The 14,806-nt window shown below is 51.2% G+C and overlaps 1 protein-coding gene across 1 annotated transcript; it reads right to left on the bottom strand.

Annotated features, from left to right (window-relative positions):
- Positions 1–2,125: 2,125 nt before the first annotated feature.
- On the bottom strand, positions 2,126–10,658 carry CRYBB2 (crystallin beta B2). Its single transcript, XM_084648729.1, has 6 exons — positions 10,472–10,658; positions 8,863–8,931; positions 6,515–6,633; positions 3,912–4,044; positions 3,152–3,294; positions 2,126–2,446 (listed from the first exon to the last, which is right to left on the bottom strand). The coding sequence occupies exons 2-6, from the start codon at positions 8,914–8,916 to the stop codon at positions 2,278–2,280; spliced, it is 618 nt and encodes a 205-aa protein (XP_084504855.1). The 5' UTR covers positions 8,917–8,931; positions 10,472–10,658; the 3' UTR covers positions 2,126–2,277.
- Between the last annotated feature and the right edge of the window lie 4,148 nt (positions 10,659–14,806).

Below are 14,806 nucleotides of genomic sequence, written 5' to 3'. Positions count from 1 at the left end.
GTAGCTAGAAGTGGGGAGGGTTTTACACAACCTCTGAATGGGGCTGTCTGTGTTCCAGTTACCGGAAGAATATGCTGGCATTTTAAGAGCAATTCAAGCTATAGGAATGTGCTGCCTTAATTCTTTTTAGACTATGGGGCTTTCTTGCTGTGGTCCCGATTCCCCCTCTACCAGAGCGCAGCTCTCTTCTGGAAGTTGCCACGTGGTCACGTGGAAATGCAGCAACAATCTGAAGCAGCTCCCTTCCCTTCCCCTGCCTCCTCCCCACCCACCCAGTCATCTCCCACAGACCACGTTCTCCATTCTCACCCACATGGTGCGATCTCATACACAGCACTTCACCCCCTTTGGCCCCAGCCCCCCAGCCTGCAGGGACAGCAAGGAGCCAGTGGAATCACTGAGTGTTTACACTGCTGCTGGGAGCCCAGCTTTACAGCCAGCTTCAATCAGCTCTGCGGGTTTTCCCTTCAGCTGGGGGAAGGCAGCAAGTAAAACCCAACCACCACCCTCGGTCGCTGGTGACGGGAGGTGGGATACTGTGTTGAATGGGGCCAGGCTCTCGATAACATCTAAATGGTAATGTCACATTAAGCAGCTTTGGGTGAGGCTGTGGTGACACACAGTGGCCACCCAGAGAATCTGGCTTCCTGAGCAAAGACTGCGTGGAACAGTTAGTCTACAAAGAGCTTGTAAAGCATCAGACTAAAAGCCAGGGAGCAGGGGGCTGACTATCCGGACGCCTTGCCCCACACCACACCCAGGGCACGTGGGTTAGTTCAGAACGTCCTGGGCCGGTACTATGTCCAGGAGGAACTCCAGAGAGCTTTTACAGCTCTTGCTATTAACAACACTCCTCTGCACGTCTACAGATGCCTGCACAAGCTTCAGTTAAGTCTCACAGCACCCCAGTGAAGCAGGTAATTATTATTTTGGTCCTGTGACCAATGGCAGATGCGAAAGGCCCAAAGAGATTAAGTCAGTTGTCTAAGGCCAGGGGCAGACTCAAAACGAGAACCCAGGAGTCCTGATGCCAGACTCCTTGCTTTAGATAACACAGCTGCCGAGAACTGCCTGGTTCCTGAATCTACTGTGGCTCTTAACTCTGCTGTGAAAGACAGATCCCTACACTTTAACTGGACAAACGGTTTGGTCTGAAAAAAGGCCTCCCTGCCCCCGGTTTGTTTAGAAGCTCTGTTGCATTTGATAACAGCCATGCAATAACGAATACACAGAGAGAGAAAGTGAGACACAGAATGAGCTGAGACCGCATCCAGGATGTACAAAACCTCCGTGGAACACAAGCAAGGAGTGATTCTACATTATTCCATGCTTGGCCACACTTCCTGAGGGAGCCACTAAAGGGGTTCATAGTATTCTCGACTTCATAGTATTCGTTAATGCAATGGGATTTCGTTACTAGGGTAACTGACTGACAGGGCAAAATTCCTCCCTTGTGCAGCCCCTGACATCAATGGCCCAGGTGAATCTGGCCTGTCTTCCAACCCCAGCTTGCTGATCTATGGCACTAGCTAGCAGGAAGATGCTCCAGGGTCGTTCTAGGGGTGGCTGACCCTCTTCCTACTGAAATGCACAAAAACGCAGCAGCAACCAAGCTGCTGTAGCACTCTGCGCCCCATGGCAGGGCGTTTGGGCCCACACCGGGGCAGGCCAAACACCAGAACTGTCTGAGGGCATTGCACAGGCCGGTCAGTCTGCAGAGTCCTGGACAAACTGCACTTCCTGTTGAATTCAGTAGCTCAGACCCCGGAGGGAATTGCTGTAAGCTCTTGGTTTCCTGTCTTATCCCTGCTGGCTGAGGTGTGCGTTTGGGCTCCATGCCTTTAATTCTTAATTTTCAGTCACTGCTGCCCAGGGGTTGGGGTTGGGGGAGGGGGGGGTGACCCGACTCTCAGTGCGGGGCTGGGGGGGAGAGGGGGGTAATGACAAGTGCCTTTGCCCTGTGTTCATGCTGGGCCTCCACTCCACACTCTGGGGTCTCCGAGGCGCATATGGGCTCTGAGGAGCTCAGAGCTAGCAGCCCCCACCAGCACGTCCCCCAGTGCAAACTCAGAGAATGATTTCAAGTGTCTCGCCGCCCCGAGAAAAGAGGTGCCCGACTCGATCGAGCGTTTGAAACTCAAAGCTTTATTCAGCAGCAGAGCAGCATTCCTCATGCAGCCGCATGTGGGAGAGCGAGGCCACTGGGGAACAGCAGCAGGTCACACAAAACTGGTTCCAGTTTCCTTCTCCTCTGGGCACTCAGGAGGGGCAGGGGCTTCAGTTGGTGGGGTGAAAGGCCCCTCGCTGGTGCCACTGCATATCCCGGATGCGCCTGACGGATTGAATCTGGGGGTGCTGGGCACCAAACTCTGAGCTGTCCTTATAGTCCCCCTTTTCAAACAGGTACTGGTAGCCTCTGTAGCCGGGGTACTGGTATCCGACCCAGCTGCAAAGGGAAAGCCCAGCCAAGTCAGAGACTGGGAGAACCCAGGTGTCAGGGAAACCCAGCCGGGACAGCACCCAGTGTCTCCTCCCACCCAGGCAACCCCGCCCCTGTGGGTGGTGAATCGAACTCTGTCCCTGGCCTGGCCGGGGCAAGGGGATGTGGCCCAAGGGCTCTCAGTAGCACCATGGCGTCAGCCGGCACTGCCCTCTGCTGTAGAGCCATTAAAGCTCTCTTCAAAGCCTCTGAGTGAAAGGGCTTCCTGAACCCAGAGGAGCCACCACCTTGGGGCTGACCCAGTTTGGGAGCTTCCCTCCTGCCCTGCTCCACCCGACTAGGGCACTTGATCCTTGGCCTCCTCACACACCTCACTGGCCTCAGGAGGCTCCGTGCATCAGGGTAAAAGGTTATTTATTCTCAAGCCCCATCTAGCAATATGTGTTCTCCTGCTCAGCTCCAGGCCCAGGGCAGAGGGCTGAGCAGCAGAGATGCTGACTGCAGGACAGCAGTTGTGCCTGGAGTCTAACCACCTGGGTTAGGGTTGTTATGGCGATGCCTGAAACTGGAGACAATCCGGGCTCTAAGGACAGAAGTTGATGCAATCAATGATTCTGTCCCTCAGTTCCTAGATTCCAAGTGCAGGGCAAAGAAGACTCCAGTGCCCAGATCCTAACAGGGTCACATGGACCCATTGCCCCAGGTACTTACGTGCCACTTTGCACCCGCACAGATGACACTTTCTCCTGGTAGCCATGAGCATGGAAGCTGGGCACATCATCATCTATTATCTCAATCTTCTTGCCAGTGAAGCTGGGGTTTTCATAGAGGACGATCTTGTGTTCCTGGCTGTCCTGAAGAGAGGAGAGATGCGGGGTCAGTGTTAGCAACGAGGCCAGGCACCTTCCAGGGAAGTTATCAGGGAGTTGGAGAAGATGGCTCAAGCCTCCAAACAAAACTCAAGTGCACAGAGAGTGGGCCCAGGTCACCCTAGTCAGGAGGAGCTTTGCCTGCTCACAGGAGGTGGAATGCTGAGTGTGAGCAGACCTGTATAGTGATCATCCTTAGCCGTTCACCAACAAACTTCGGAAGTGGCAGGTTACCCCATAACTGTTTATTCTATGGTTCCCTCAGACATTCCTCTGAAACATCTGGCATTGGCCACTGTCAGAGACATGACACTGGCCTAGATGGCCCATGGTTCGACCTAGTAGGACATTTCTTATTTTCCTGCAGACATACAACTTTTCAGTGGAGATCTGTGCACAGGTATATTCACAAATATGGCGACTGCAGGAGCTGCAGGCATTTGAGGACACAGTGACTTGCCTTTTTGAAAAGTTCAGAACAGCTGGTTTTGTCCAGGATTTTGGCTCCAGCTCTCAGTCTGAGGGGACCCCAGAAAAGGCTCATGATTAGGTCTTTGCCTGGCCAGATTATACTGACTGGGGTCTGACATAAGCACTCTCACCACTTTGATGGGTCTCAGGGTGCCAATGGTGTCACTCCTCCGGCTGTTGGTCCAGGAATCCCAGCGGGGATACTCGCCCTTTTCAAACACAAACTGCTCCCCTTTGCCATTTGCCTGTTCGTAGCCAACCCAGCTGGAAAAGAACAAGGTACAAACATTGGAGATAGATGGGCAACACACCAGAAACCTCCATTTCTGAACCATCCCCAAACTCCTCAGCAGGTGGCCAGAGAAACATCCCTTTTGCTGTTTGCCTGGAGGAATCAGTTGGCTTCCTGGTTATTTATTTACTATACTGGGTGTGTCTCTAAATTAAATGCTAAATGGTATTATACTGTTCTGCCACAATGTGGCAAAGTGTGTAAAATACCTTATTTAAGCTAACCTTAACTACACCCAACAGGACATTAAAGGATCATATGATGAACACATCTGGTATGTATAAGCAAGCTCTGTAACCAGTCCGTATCTGGTACGGAAGCATGACATGGTGTCAGAAGTAAACTAAGAACAGAAACAGAAGTAAAACAGCTACAACAGTTGCAAACCTAAGGAACAAAGCAACAAAAGTTGCAGGATCTCATCAACCTGCCACTCTTCAGTGCCCCAGAGAACTTCAGCTTTGACAAACCTTCATAATAGACAGATGAAACAATGTTTTGCAAGATTTTGCATTTCTATCAACCTCCACAAAGAAACTCGAGATATAGAGGTATCTTCTTTAATTTATACTATGGAGAAGTAGACAGAGCACATATTTAAATATTTTGACTTTGCTATAGACAGTCACAAAGATGACTATGAAAGGGTTCTGTCTATGTTTGATGCATACGTTATATGTGGTTTAGGGGGGGAGGGATAGCTCAGTGGTTTGAGTATTGGCCTGCTAAACCTAGGGTTGTGAGTTCAATCCTTGAGGGGGCCACTTAGGGATCTGGGGCAACAATTGGGGATTGGTCCTGCTTTGAGCAGGGGGTTGGACTAGATGACCTCCTGAGGTCCCTTCCAACCCTGATAGTCTATGATTCTATGAGATGCAGCCTGAGTGCTAATAGCCATTACTATAAGACTCCTGAGGTGAGCAGAGAACTCCCAGGCGAAAAGGAACAAATTCCTGTCTACATGCATAAGATGTGGAAAAAGTCACGTCCCAAGATATGATGCATGTCCAGCCAGAGGCACATGGTGTAATAAATGCATGAAATATGGACATTTTGCAGCTATTTGCCACACCAAAGCCGTCAGGGAGTTGGGTCATATTACAGACAATCCAGAGTCATTGTTTCTGGGATCTGTCACTTGTGATGACACAGAACCTGCCTGGAGATTAAACTGAATATTCATGGCAAGACTATTGACTCAGGAGCGGACATCACAGTCATCTCGAAAGGGACTTACAATCACTTTCAAGGCCCCCCCCCCCCGAGCTGAAGTCACCTGGCTCAGCTCTGACTAGCCCTGGAGAGATTCTGATCTACATGGGCCAGTTCACCATGAAAACAACATACAAAGACAAAAACTTTGCATTCAGAGTGTATTGGATCCAAGACCAACAACTTTCTCGGTGGCAGCCGTAACAAGCCTAGTGAGAAAGGTAGAAGTCAATGGAATATTTGGCGATACTGGACTTTGGGAAGAAGATCAAATACAAATCAACTTCAGAGACAATACTGAGCCATACAGCATACAAACACCTCTTCCAGAGAGACCATGGAAGAGACTAGCTGCAGATATAGCCAAGTTCAGAGGACATCATTTCCTGGTCATTGTGAACTATTATTCCAGCTGTGTAGAAATAATGAACTTGAAAGACCTAACATGTTATGATGTTATCAAGAAACTGAAGTGCACTTGTTCTCTATGTTAAAATGCTAGTGAGGGATAAGCCTAGGTACGGTACAGCCTGCAAATCTCTCCTTTTAAGCATGCCAGGCACCTGTGACTCTGCCGATTGGTCCAGCTCATTCCATATTGTTACTTTGACTTTATGGGCCAAATTCTGGCAGACACAGTGCATAAGCATTCATCAGAACCAGCACCACCAGCATGGAGCATGTGTTGGCAGCCAGCCCACTGTATCCTAGCTCCCCAAATAACACAAAGCCTGCCCAGCAGCCCCACCCCGCCCCCCACAACAGGAGCTGTCCCAGGGATCTACGGAACAGGGGTGTTATACAGATTTAGAGAGATCCTGTTCCTGACCCACACAGAGAGAGAGCGAGAGAGAGAACTGCCAGCCAACTGGGTGTAGAGCTCCACCCGTGTGAGGTCATTGAAGTAAATACATTCACGAGGGCATCAATGAGGGCTGAGTCTGGCCCAGCATCTGTCAGCCTAGGAGGTGTTCAGGGGGTCTCTTTCCATAACTCCACCCAGAGTTTCAACTGCTGGGACCTCTCCCGGCTGGGGAAGCCCGGGTGGGGGCAGGGGGAGGGGGACGGGACGTCCATTAAGTAACTTACTTCTTCAGTTGATCTTGTTTTACGCTGAACAGTTGTTTCTAAGCCACTATCACAACCTCCCCTCCCCCCGTCTGACACATCTACTGGCCCAGACTCACACAAGTGCTTCCATTCCCACCATCCCACGTGCAAGATACGTACGGTCCAGAGTGTACTAGGATGGAGCCAACTTTCTCCATTCCCGCCTCCTTCAAATTGGAACAAGCTGCGTTAAGTTCATGGCAGCGACCTTGGAAATTCTCTTGCTCAAAGACGACAATCTGACACCCAGAGAGAGAGAGAGAGAGAGAACAGCAGCTTAGAAAAGGGGGGTTGAAGCCCTGCCGTCCATCCTGCCTGCGAGCACAGGGGTCGGTGTAGGACTGTTCCCTACAGCACGTTCCCTTGTGATTTCTCTTCGCCAGTGTAGGGAGGAGACACTCCGGCAGCCCCATCAATTCTGTTCGCACCTGGGATGGTGGAGGTTAGAGCTGGAAAAGCACCATTTACACCAGTCCATTCAGCCCACATCCCTCAGCCAGGGCAAGAGTCTTTGCTGCATCTTCAAGAGTTTGGCCCAGTCTCCTTTAAAAGTGCCAAGTGACTCCCAGCATGGCCCTGGAGGAGGGCTCTGGATACCCTTCCTGAACTTTGGTTTCTTCCATTTCTCTGAGTTACAAACTACCCCAAAGAACCCACTCCTTGGTCTTGGGTCCCTGCAGAGTGTTCTATGTCTCTTTGGTGGTTATTTGCCCCAAATTATAAAAGTTGGGCCAAATTCAGCCCCGGTCCAACTCCATTATCTTTCGTGAACTCAGAGCAGGCATCACTTAGCCCATTTACCATGGACCTCAGTCATTTTTGTAGCTCTTCTCTGAATTCCCCAACTCAGCCACGTCCTCCCAGCACCCAGGTGCCCCGTGCTGAGCCCACAGTTCGCAATGAAATTATCGGCTATGGCTGGGTTTTCAAATTTGTCTGAGCATCCTCAACAATTGGCTTTCAAGTCACAGATATACTCCGGCTATGGCAACCTTTCCTTGCCAATGCAATTCAAGCCCCAGCGACAGAGCCCGGGGCTTCGGGGTGGGCGTTACGTACTAACACGTCATCCGGTGAGCCGGGCTCTGTCCGGTCAGCACATGTTTGTGGGTCAGTGGAGCAGAGAGAGGACAATGTATGGTGTCTGCACCCGAAACAGGATGAGGGCTGAGACAACTCCACTGAAGCCAATGGCAGCCGTTCCAGCCACTTCTGTAGGGGGTGGATCAGGCCCCGAATGAGGGAAAAGTACCTGCCGACTTGAGCAGGATTGTCACCCCGAAGTCAGAGTTCACAGAGTCCCTGGGTCCCAAGATGAGGGTAATGTGAGGTCGGGGCTTTCCCCCTCCCACATACAGGACTCAATCCCTTTTCTAACACTTTTTACTATGCTGCAATGAGACACTGGCGGTTGGCCCGTGCCAGCTGACTCGGGCTAAGGGACTGTATAATAGCGGTGTAGACATTTGGGCTCATGCTGGAGCCCGGTCTCTAGGACCCTGTGAGGTGGGAGCGTCCCAGAGCCCAGACTCCAGGAGCTGGGGCCTTAAAGGTAAACACCAAATACCCCTGGGAGACTTACGATAAAATCACAAGAATTAGCAACACTGAATAGCTCTGACACCACCTTACCCCCCGCCCCCCACCCAAGCCTCCTGAAAATCCCCCTTCCTGGTATTTCTCCTGGCTCTGACAAGTCAGATCCATCAGTATGCAGATCAAAGGAAATGTTTGACACAGTACCGGGCTCAAAGAAGCTAATCTTGGGGCACGGTCTCATTTCCTTATATACAGGCAGGTTTAGGAATTACTTTTTGCAAAGTGCTGCTGTAGTTCTTGCAGAGGCTTTGGCTCTAAATTTGCAGGATTTATATATTTTCCCTGGGGGGCCCCCCCCTTAGGAATGGCTGGTCAATAGGTCACTTGCTCTCACGCTTTCCTAAGAGGCCCCAACACCACGGGGAAGGCTTGGAAAGCTGCTTACTACTGAACTGGGAGCAGCTGGAGTGGGGAAGCCTCTTTATTTTGTCCCACAGCTCTGGATCTTGCATCCTGGAGGAGAGCCTTTGGGTGGGGAGGAGGTGAGGGCATTTGGTGCTGCCATGAATGCTAAGCAGCTGCTTATGGGACGGCACTGGGGCTAAGAGCTCACTGCCTAGCCACCCGGCTGCATGGTCACGACAACATTCCTAGCTGCTATATGAAAGGCAGAGGGGATTTTTAGGTACAAGGGCAAGCAGCTGCTGCTTAGGGGAAGGCGTTCTAAGCAGCTCAGCCGTTCGTATTCCAGCCTGCTCCCTCGAAGAGGGGAGAGCACCTCCCGGCATGCACGGAATTGGGGCAATGGATAGGTGCACACACATTTTTACACATACGCTCGTTTATGCTTCTTGGGACCATATCACGGTACAGACTCAGTTGCTGCACAGAGCACTCACCGCACAGCGTTAAGAGAAACGCATACTGACCTTGGAGCTGGTTTGCTGTTGCTTAGAGGCTGGCATCTGATGGTCTGACGCCATTGTGAAACTGAGCACCTGGGAGGGAAACTCAAATGGTTAAACGTTGGTCTTGATCATTATAACCGGAATCCTGTTAGGGTTCATACACCCGCACCCATCCCCCCCCCAGCCCAGTGCTCTGCGGCTATCCTCCCCCTTCACTTGATTGGCCAATAAACGCCCGAGGAACCCACTGAAATTACCAACACTGGGGGTTTCTAAGCACGGTTTCCCTTGAATCCAGGTGGAGCAGGCCCAGCGGTGGGGGAGGGCCTCCTTCACCCATCTGAACTGTATCTCTGTGATGGGAAGAATTCCCTGGTGCTGGAATTTGTGCTAAAGCTCTGGGCTTGCATAGAATACAATGATTCATCCAAAGTGGGGAGAGAGACCTTACAAACCAGCTGCAAAGGGATCGTGGTGGGAGCAAAAACTACAAACTGCAGCTCCCTGGGTGCTATGGAAAGGCTGGAGGCAAGTGCCTTTTATAGCATTGGTTCTGTATATACATAATTAGTGCTTGCCCAACAAAAGCGAGTGTGCTAAGACACGCCACCTTAGAGTCACAAGGGCAGTGCAGCGGGACCCTGGTGCGGGGGCGGGAGTGGACTGGCTTTGCCCTGTAGGACTCTCCAGCCTTCGTACCCCATCAGTCAGAGTCCTGTATTCTTCAGACATGAGTCTCTGGCTCCATGGCAGAGTAAGGAAGGTGACAATCTGTGCACTGACTTGCTTTGGTTTGGGGCCAAAGCCCAGTCCAGGCCCATCTTGCGCCATCAAGCATTACAAAGTCTCCATTGGTTTCAGTTGGGAGTTCAGCTCAGAGCCCCTTCAGCTGCTGGCCAGTCCTTACGCAGGCAAACTCCCAGTGAAATCAAGGGCAATTGACTTGCAGTTGGCCTGAGGAAAGCTTGCATGAGACCCTCCGAATTTTGTCCCAAACAATATTAACAACAATGCAGGAGGGGTGAACCACATGGGCTTTGCCTAAACATTTAAGGGCTTGGCTGAAGCAGTTCAAGTTTGTGAAGCTTTCTCCACCACCCACCTCAGCAATTTAAACCCCAGGGAGATCCCAACCCGCAGGGCAGCCGGGACTGTGTGTCCAGGGAAGACAAATCCCAGCTTCCCTGGTTGGCACCAACGGAGCTGCCGACGGTGTGTGGCACACAGCATCGTTGAGCAGGATGGAGTGGCAGCACGTCTTTCTCTGCCCCGCCCAGGACAGTCTCCCCTGAAAGGAGCTCGTGCCCGGTAATGGTCAAACACAAGGAATTTTCAAAGCCACCACATCTGAGTAGGCTCGAAGTTATGTGAAACAAGTGATACCTGCTAAAATTTAATTCAATAAGGGTCAGGCTCCTGACCAGTCATGAAATCATTGTTGCTGTATGGGACCAAAACATTGGTATCCTCTCTTATTCACCCTCCTGGACATACACCCCCACACAGTGCTGGGCATCTCTTTATTGTATTAATGCTATGGATAGTAGGTTAGTCTTCAGACATGCGGCTTTGGATTGCAGTGGAAACCAAACCAAAACCAAAAGAAGGACAATAAATAGAAAATTCTTACCAGTTACACCAGTACCCGCTTGAGCCAGTGAAGGGGCTGCAGCCGAGCAGCAGAATTTATACTGCGCCTCAGCAGAATGGTGCCAAAACTATTTACAAAACAGTTAAAGCATGCTACAAAGGGAGAATGCTGGATAAAAGCTCAACGAAAACCAAGGTCAGCTGATCCCCAGCAGCCATTGTCTCGCTAAACCCCCAGCTGCAGAATTATTTCATTAGCTTTCACATTCGGAGCAGCCTGCTTTGTTGGGTGGGTTGGCCAGGAGATTTAGAGTTTGCACGCATCAGCCGAACGCAGGCCAGGCCCTAGACCCTCGCTTTCAAAGAATGCGACCGCCAGCCCTGCTTCAGGATTTTTGGAGCCAGAGACTTTATCCCTGTAACAAACTGACATCCCCGCCCCATGGTTAGAAGTACAAAAATTGCTGAAGTCGGCTGGCTGCGTGCACAGTAAATAACTGGGCCTTTCAAACAAACAGTAAATGTCTACTGTTGCCAAAGTCATTACTTTCGGCAGAAAGAGAAAGCTGTGGATGTAATGCTTTAAACATAGCGCCGAGAGCGCAAAGTGGGGCAGAGATGGCTGTGGTGTGCTGTGTGTTAGGACAAGGAGGAGACGGACGTGTAAACCTAGTACTTTCCAGTGCTTTCTGAGCCAGGATGCAAAACAAAGCAACAGACCAGATTCTAATCTCAGTGACACTGGTGTAAATCTGGAGTAGCGCCATTGGGTCACACTGCGTAAGGAAGATTAGAATCAGGTCTGCAGAACGCAGGTGGCTTTCCCTTCTGCCTCAGAGGTGGCTGCATTTCAGCAGCGCTAGAGACATACAGTTGGCAAAACCCAATGTTGGATTCTTCAGGACTGAAGGCCTTATAGCAAAGTATATTCCAACAGCTGCTCCTTGGAATGCCACTGGACAGCGTGCCCCGCCAGAGGGGCAGTGGATGCAAAATTAGAGATGATTTCTCTTAAAAAAAAAACCAAACACTTCTTTTAACTAACTGGCCTAGCAAGCATCGTAACTATGCCTCATGCTGGGTAACGTGATCTTTTTCTCTGTCAACTCCTTTTTGAGCCTCTCACTACAGCCTAGCAACTCCCAAAGCTCAGCACCTCTGCGTGGAGCCAAGGTGATGGGTCAGTGGAAATAAACCTGAAACACATCCATGCGAGCGCCTCTGAACAAAGCCAGAGACCAGCAATTGCATGGACATGTCATCCTGGAAGGGCTGGCAGGAAAGCCGCCTTTCTGATGTTGACCTTTGTTTTGGATACAAGTCACTAGTGAGCAAACAAAGAAGTGTCCGTGCTAGGACCAGAAACTTCTCAGGGATTCCATCAAGAAACCAACAACCTAAATCCCCTCCCTGCCACCAATGTGACTGAGTTGAAGTTGATGGCGTTATGCCAGCTAAGACTGTTATGAGCAAGAAGAGAGTCCGGTCCCTGCCCATGTGCTATAGCCACGCAGTGAGAAAAATTCCTATCGTAGGAGCTCAGTGCCACCCTTTGTGCCACGTGAGAAGTGGGCGGGAAGGCTCTCGGAGGGTTTGCACAGCAGCCAATATTCTCAGGGGGATTGCCACGAAACTCAGGTGGGGGGTGATGGTGGAGGGAACCAGAGTGGTGTGGTTTAAATATCTGGTACCTTATGAACTGCCTGGGCTAGCAAGACGCTCCCCGGCATAGGCAGGTCGTTTCTGACCATCTTTTTAATGGCTCCTGCCACTGACAGGCAAATACATGGGGAAGAAGCTGGGCTTAATTTGTAAAGAAAGGTGCCAGGGATCAAGCAATTCTTTTGCTTTTGTAACTGGTGCAGCAAGCCCAGAGGCGCCAGGGCCCTGAACTGCCAGGCCCAGGGGCACTGGGGCTCAGCCCTGGTGCAAATTAAGCACAAGGAGGAAGGAAATGCAGGATAAAGGCACTGATATTGTAGCAGAGTTTTGTGCTGCAGCACGTTTTGTACACAGTCTCATTCTCTCCTCTTTCTGCCGCGTGGTCTCCCTTCATCTCCACAAGGGCGCAAGACAGTAATTTGCTTTCCTGTTTCTCTCAGGCGCAGGAGATCAATCTGCCCATTTAGTATAGTAGGTCCTCATGCCAACTCAGGGCTAAGAACTTGGGAACAAGCTAAGCAGTGAAGGCAGGTGACCAGTGGAATTGTTACCGGCTCTGTATGAAACCCCTTCCTCCTTTGTGTCTCTGACATGAATGCAGCTTCCCCCAGCCCCCGAGCAAGTAACATTGCTGTAGCCTGGGTTTGGTCAACGCAATCTGGGGCCCCCAGAGAGAATCTGCTTTGCACAGGACCCATGGGTCTCCTGGCAGGCAGAGGAGACGTGCCCTCCTGCTAGAGAGAGGCCGCTGTTGTTAAACCAAGCCTGGGTGAGTTAGTAACGGTACCGCATGGTGTCCTGCGTGGCGCTTGCCGTTTCCATGCTAGGGTGGTCGCGGATGCGATGCTGCAAGGTGCCGCGATGCTGCAAGGTGCCACGTTGCACTCAGTGGGCATCGAGGTTGCTCAGCACCTCTCGGGCTTTCCCCACCCTCTTGTCAGGCAGGAACCGTGGGGTGAAGAACCCTGCCAGCTGAGGCTGTTGCCTGGCAACCTCTAGTGCCAGTGAAATTACCCATTTCGGAGGAACCAGAACAGGCCTCGATATGTTACCATTTCGGGTGGCTCTGCCTTGGGCAGACTCGGGTGAAAGGCTCCTCCTCCCACTACCAGTGCACTGAGCTGCCCAGCTGCGAGAAAAGAGATGAATCTCGGGCCTGCGCCAAAGTACCCACTCCGCCATCCCCTCTCTCCTTCTGAGGGACTCTGCCGCCAGCCAGCTGGACACATGTCTTGCCAAAGGACACTCCCTGCTCTGATGGGCGGGGGCACGACCCTGCTGCAAATTCCTGCTGTGGGCTCTCCCTGCAGGTGTTGGCAGCCTGTGTGTGACGGGTTCCCCCCAGGGTGCTACTTGGAACTAGGGTATCACTGCGCATGCCTGACCCACCAGCCTGGGCTCCCTTTACACTGTACTGCTGAAGGCGGCCAGCCAAGCCCTCCCTCAGGCTTCAGACTGCACTTTCCCAGCACACAGGAACACACCCAGCTGCAGAAACACAGACTCTGAAATCAGCTCTGCATGGAAAGCCTCAGCTAAGAAATTGCCCAGCACTCAAGAGCACACCCCCCTCTGGGTGTAAATCCAAAATTGTATCGTCTTGCACTGCACAGAGAACGATACCGTGTAAATTCATGACATTCGCCCCCTCCCTCAATGTGGAGGAAGATATGCACAGATCCTCCCCTCCCCCTCCAGTTATGAATTCCACAAACTGGTTTTAGAGGAAAATAACAAGTTTTTGTTTCTTAGATGTTTACAGCACTCATCTTGGTCGAGGATTCAGTGAAGAACAAACCCTGATTATATCACTCCCCTGCCTTAAATAGGTTTTACATATGGCGGGAATCCTTTGTCTTCCAGTGTGGTTCCCACCACTGGTCAGTGGGAAAGTACTAGCATTATTCATAGAGTCCAGTATCACGTGACTTGCTTACGTGATCTTGCAGTCATAACACAAGGGCCGTTTGCAGCGTCCCCAAGGAGGCTTTCCAGGAAGGTGGGAGATTAGCATCGTCAAAGACCTGTTGTTTTCCCTAATGGCCCTTCCAACCAGCAATCTAGACTGATTGCACTCGGTCTAGTGGGCCTTCCCCAAGTGTAAACGCATTTGTAGTAGTTACAAGGACAATATTTCTAACTTCAGATACAAAAAGGATACATGCATACACATAGGATAATCGTAGTCAGTAAATCAATCTTTCCAAGGACACCTCACGTGACCCATCTTGCGTAAAATACATCTTAGTTATGCCATAATCATATTATAACACTAGCTCTGGGAAGAATATGGGGTGTAATGCCACACGGTGCTCAGAGTAACATCTCGACACCGGTCAACTGACCCACTTAGAGTTCCCCATGCAGTCCACGCAAGCCAAGCGGCTTGAGAGAGGCAGTCCCATCCTAAAACAGCCTGGGATCATTTGTAATGCAAGTAGCTGTGACCGAAATGTGGGGAAATTGCAGTTCTTGCACCGCCCCCTTCTCCGCAGCCAGGTACCTCGGCTGACCGTCAGTAACCGAGCTCTGCAAACCGCCCGCGTTCCCATCTCCCCCGCTGCGGCTGCCGCCTCCCCAGCGTGGTCGCTCTGTGAGCTGCCACAGCGACAGCACCCTGATTTATAGTCACTCAGATAATTCAGCATCGCTCTGTACTCAGGGGCTGTGCAGACGCAGCTGGCCTTCCCCGAGGGCAAGACCGAAAGGCAAA

The sequence above is a fragment of the Lepidochelys olivacea genome (genome assembly GCF_965140295.1).
Source record: "Lepidochelys olivacea isolate rLepOli2 genome assembly, chromosome: 15".
NCBI classification, from domain to species: domain Eukaryota; kingdom Metazoa; phylum Chordata; order Testudines; family Cheloniidae; genus Lepidochelys; species Lepidochelys olivacea.
Note: the sequence above shows the minus strand (reverse complement) of the source record. Positions and strands in the feature narration are given on the sequence as shown.

Excerpts from the sequence above, each read along its gene's own strand:
- CRYBB2 (XM_084648729.1), bottom strand. The coding sequence starts at position 8,916 with ATGGCGTCAGACCATCAGATGCCAGCCTCTAAGCAACAGCAAACCAGC. Across the intron at positions 6,634-8,862 it reads AACAGCAAACCAGCTCCAAG|ATTGTCGTCTTTGAGCAAGA; the intron begins GTCAGTATGCGT and ends TCTGGGTGTCAG. Across the intron at positions 3,295-3,911 it reads CCCTGAGACCCATCAAAGTG|GACAGCCAGGAACACAAGAT; the intron begins GTGAGAGTGCTT and ends TCCTCTCTTCAG.